Source organism: Nicotiana attenuata, chromosome 12 (genome assembly GCF_001879085.1).
Source record: "Nicotiana attenuata strain UT chromosome 12, NIATTr2, whole genome shotgun sequence".
In the NCBI taxonomy this organism is placed as follows: Eukaryota; Viridiplantae; Streptophyta; class Magnoliopsida; order Solanales; family Solanaceae; genus Nicotiana; species Nicotiana attenuata.
The window spans coordinates 16975124-16980146 of NC_032000.1; the positions used below are offsets into that span (position 1 = coordinate 16975124).

General features: G+C 31.3%; 1 protein-coding gene across 1 annotated transcript; it reads right to left on the reverse strand.

The window, feature by feature from the left end:
- Positions 372-2103, reverse strand: LOC109235327. The gene is made up of 3 exons (XM_019401390.1): positions 1639-2103; positions 1386-1471; positions 372-856 (listed from the first exon to the last, which is right to left on the reverse strand). Exons 1-3 carry the CDS (start codon positions 1979-1981, stop codon positions 548-550), a joined length of 738 nt encoding a protein of 245 aa, XP_019256935.1. The 5' UTR covers positions 1982-2103; the 3' UTR covers positions 372-547.

The following is a 5023-nucleotide window of genomic DNA, read 5'->3' on the forward strand; positions in this document are numbered from 1 at the left end:
ATTAAAAAACTCGTTTACAAATACAGATCTAGAACAAAATTAGATGGAATGAGAAAGACTTTCAAACCCGAACACACAAAAAGGATATAGCCCGGTGCAGGGCTTGGGGAAAGGGCCGGACCACAATGGTCTATTATATGTAGTCTTAGACTGCCTTTCTGCAGGAAGTTGTTTTCACAGCTCGAACCCGTGACCTTCTGATCGCATGAGAACAACTTTACCGGTTACATCAAGACTATTTTCAATCGCACCAAGTTCAAATTTTGGATCCACATATAATGTCAAAATCCGTTAAGCAATTTTGATCTCTCTTTTGCTTCTCATTTTACAATTTTGAACTTGTAAAATCTTTTTTTTTTTTTTTTTGAGAACTCATTACTGCTGGCATATCTAAAGCTTCAACAGAAAAAAGATTAGAGTTAATTTGACAGACAACATTGCCCAATAATAATCTTTGACTCACTAATAACTTTCCATTTCACTTTCCAATCCATATAAGTTACTGTAATTATAAATTTACAAGAAGCACACTATGTAAATTTTATAATTAAGCCAAAAGCCAAAAATCTTTTTGTCTTTTGGTGGTAATTAAGTATCCTCCAAGTTTCTTGCTTTTTCTCCTCACTGCAATTGCCATGCAACTAGCATTCTGAATACAGTACTCCACCACCCCACCGCCGCCGCTGCTGCCACCACCAACCGTCAGCCGACCGCCGGCCCACATCATAATCAACCGCCATGTCATGGACTTTTTCTTCTGGGCTAAGACCAGAAGTGACACTTCTTGTTTCTTGGCCTCTTCTACTATTACTGGACCTTTCTCTTTCCCTTGTGCCACTGCCGCTTCCACTTGAACCTGTTCAACATACAAGGTTAAAATAAATAAAAAAATAATATATGTACAATGAAATGATCACGTAAAATTTATTTATGTTATTAGTGTAATTTAACTTGTTATTGCCTAATTTAGTTTTTAGCTAACAAGTTTTGTTTATCGCGGCAGCTACCGACTTTAAGTTTCATGTGAAAAATATTTCCCACTCAGGTAATACTAACTAAAAGATAATTACACACACACATATATATATAGAGGAAAAATTAATATTTATTTATAACTTATAATAAATGATACTACTAAGTAACTTGTTAGAACATGTTAAGTTACGCTCATTATGCAAAAATAAATTACACTATTCCTGCATATATATATAGCTTAGATCCTAAATATTTGTAGGCGACTTGATTGTATAAAAATCAATATGCAGAAGTTAAATTCTAAAACAAAATAAATAAAGAATAGAAACAATAAGAAGAAATTGATGATAAGAATATTATCTGATTAAAAGCATAATTTCTATTTAAAACAGCAAATTGAGATGACACACCTCAGGTCTTTTCAGCTTGCAAGTATTCTTCATAGAAGCAAGAAACTCAAAAATTCTTGGATTTATTTCCTTTTTAGAATCTTCATCTGTAAAAAAAAAAAAAAAAAAAAAAAAAAAAAAAAAAACTATGAGAATTTCCCTTTATGTATTAAACCAAAAAAAAAAAGCTCCATATATGAAAAAGTTACTACAAAATTATTTTAAAAAAAAAACAAAAAAACTAGAAGGGTAAAAAGGCAAAAGAGTACTAAACCTTGTTTAGAAGAAGACTTAGTAAAATAGAGAAGAACAAGTAAGTCATGGCTCTGAACAGTATGAGTTAATGCCCATTGCAATGCATTCTTGGATTCAAGGTTAGAATCAATCACAATCATGATTTTCCGGCCAATTATCGGTGTCGATTTCGCGATATCACCAGTGTTTTTTTCCTCAGCCATGGCTGATGAAGTATCCTTTTTCTCTTCATGATCATCACATTCAACTTTCTTAGCTAAATTCTCATTGTTTTTGGCTTGTATAGGTGGTGAACGAATTTGAACATGAGGTCTAATTCTATTTAGGCAAAAACTTGGCATTCTAGCTCCAGTTCTACCCATCTTTTGTCTGAACTAATGTGATGAAATTAGTTCAAGGATTGATACTTATAATAAGAGAGAAAAAAGAATGTGATAATAATCATGAGGTAGTTGGAAGAAGAAATGAGTGCTAAAAAAAAATACTCCCCCCGTCTCATTAATTTTTGTAAAGGTGATTGATAGAAGAAACAGTCTTTTTGCAGAAATGCAGGGTAATGCTGCGTATAATAGACCCTTGTGGTCCGATCCTTTCTTGGACCTAGCTCGCGCATAGCGAGAGCTTAGTGCACCGGACTGCACTTCTTTGTTTGATCGAATCCAGAACTTGACAAAGAAATAAAAACTTTTGAAATTTATCGTGATCTAAAAGATGCAATAAATATTTTTTTGTAGCCATGTTTGAGCCTTTTTTGAGGGGTTTTGTTTTATACATAATTCTTACTCGGCAAATAAAGAAAGTTTAGTTACCATAAATAGAGAAATTTAAAGTTAAATTATCTTTAAATATAAATAAAAAAAATCATTGTTAAGACAGACTAAAAAAAGAAAGTATTTCACGTCAAATAGAATAAAAGGAGAAGTAATAGGAGTAATTAAAGTATGGTCTCTCTATATTTTGTTGTTGCAATGACTAAGCCAGCTACCAGAATGATGAGACATTGGGCCATGGCAAACTTTTTTATGTTATGCTGTGTACCTTTTTTTCCTTCTTTTCTGATATAATCATTTTATCAAGTTTGTTACCTTTAATTTGTTCCTCAGAGGGACTGTGGGACTGGTTTAGAACGTGAGTGTCATGAAGATGTAGGACCTTTTCTTCATCTTTAGGATTATTAAGTGTAACAGCTGCTAATACTTTATTGGCTACTTTGCCTTGCATCTCTCGTGGATTAGTTAGGACTTAGGGGTGTACATAGGTCGGGTTAGTTCGGGTTTTGCAATTAAAAAAGGGAAATTTATACTAAATGCCCACACAATCCAAAATAATTACCCGTAATTACCCATATGAAAGTTTTTTACAAAACCTACCTATTCGGCCGAAACATTTTACCACCTACCCATTCCCTTTTGCCTTTTGATTTGTTTTCTCTGTGCTAGCTTAATCTAGTGGAAAACATTCCCTTTACCCTTTGAAGTTAAAATCCTAGAGCTTTCTCTTTAAATAAACTATGAAATCTAGTTGACCCCTTTTTTTCCATGTAATCTCATCACTTTTTTGTCAAAATCTCATGCTTGTTCGGATTTTGCATTTCGTATTTTTTGCTGAAATTAAAATTTTACGGATTTTTTTAAAGTCTTTCCAAAATTCCAAATATATGATTTTTCAACCTGAAGATTTTAATATTAGATTTGAAGTGGGTGTATATTGCTTATAGTACCTTCGAGAAAGCTTCCCAGATCTGAATGTTTATGCGTATTTGAATATTCACTATTGTCGGGCTTGAAGCTCTTGAATAAAAAATTTTTATTTAAGATTTCTTGTTTGATTCAAAGTGGGTGTTATTAAATATTGCTTATAGTACCTTCTCGAAGTTCATACTGAAATTTGATTGCATTTGGTGTTGATTTGAGGTGATTGAGATCGAAATTTTTAGCTGAAAATCGACAAAAACATAGTTACCCAACAGTATCCCGCTACAGTATACAATATGTTGTAGGAGTATATAGCTATACTACAATAGTATACAATATACTGGAACGGTATACTGTAATAATCGAAGAAGAACACAATTACCTAATAGTATCCCTCTACGTTATACAATATACCGTAGGAGTATATAGCTATGCTGCAGCAGTATATTATTATGGTATACAATATATTGTGACGGTATATTGTAATAATATGCAATATACCGCAACAGTATGTTGTAATAGTATACAATATACCATAATAGTATACTTCAACTACTATTTTGTTGAATCATCTAGGTGCTATTGTGCAAAGCTAAAGTCATAGTAATAATAACATTATATTATTTTAGTATACAATATAATATAACAATATACAGTAATAAATAAATCTTTTTTAATTTTTTAGATTTTTTCGACTAGGTATTTGCAAATATTTTTTTAAATGAATTTTTGATGGAGTTCCATGAAAATAATAGGAAAAATCTCACTTTATAGTTGTTTTGATAAAATATTTACCGAGTCATGTTCGAAATGTTGATTGAAGGCTATGGCTAAATTTTGAGTAAGTTTGGTGGAGATTTTCGGAGTAGATTTTGAAATTTAGGCCAATATTAAATAGAACTAGCAAAGAAGATAAAGTTGTATTGTATACCAACATGTTATACTATATGTTATGTTGGTATATAATAATTAATTCAAAAGTATATCATTAATTATAACAATACACTGCTAATTTTCCTGAAAAAATAAACTAGTACTATATGATACCTTGATAGTATATGATATATATCATACGAGTATCATAGAGGACTAATGATTTTTTTATAAAGAATGAACCAATCCTCTGTAATATTGTGTTAGTATATGGTATATACCAGGTTGGTATCATAGAGGACTGGGTGTCTTTCTGAGAGAAATGGACCAGACCTTTATGATACCCCATCAATATATGATATATACTATGTGAGTATCATAGAGGATTGAGTATGTTTATGAAAGTAGTGAACCATACCTCTATGATACTATGTTAGTATTTGATATATACCATGTGGGTATCATAGATGACTGATGAGTATTTTGTTTGGTGAAAAAATGACTAGTCCTCTATGATACCCTGTCAGTATATGATATATACTATGGGTGTCATAGTATGTTGCAATAATATACTTCAACTATTAGTAATGTATTATTTTTGGTATACTATATGCTACAATAAGTTATTTTTTTAATAATTAATACATAGAAATTAAATAAATAACAAAATATACTATTTTTTTTGGTAAGTAAAAAATTTTATTTACCAAGTAATATCTACATAGCATCTTTCTCTTAAAGCCTGATCTGGACATCAGTCCCAGATTCAGCTTTGTTCCTCTATCCTGTTCCATCTATCTACTATACTAATTCTGCTAATTATACAGATCGGAAGAG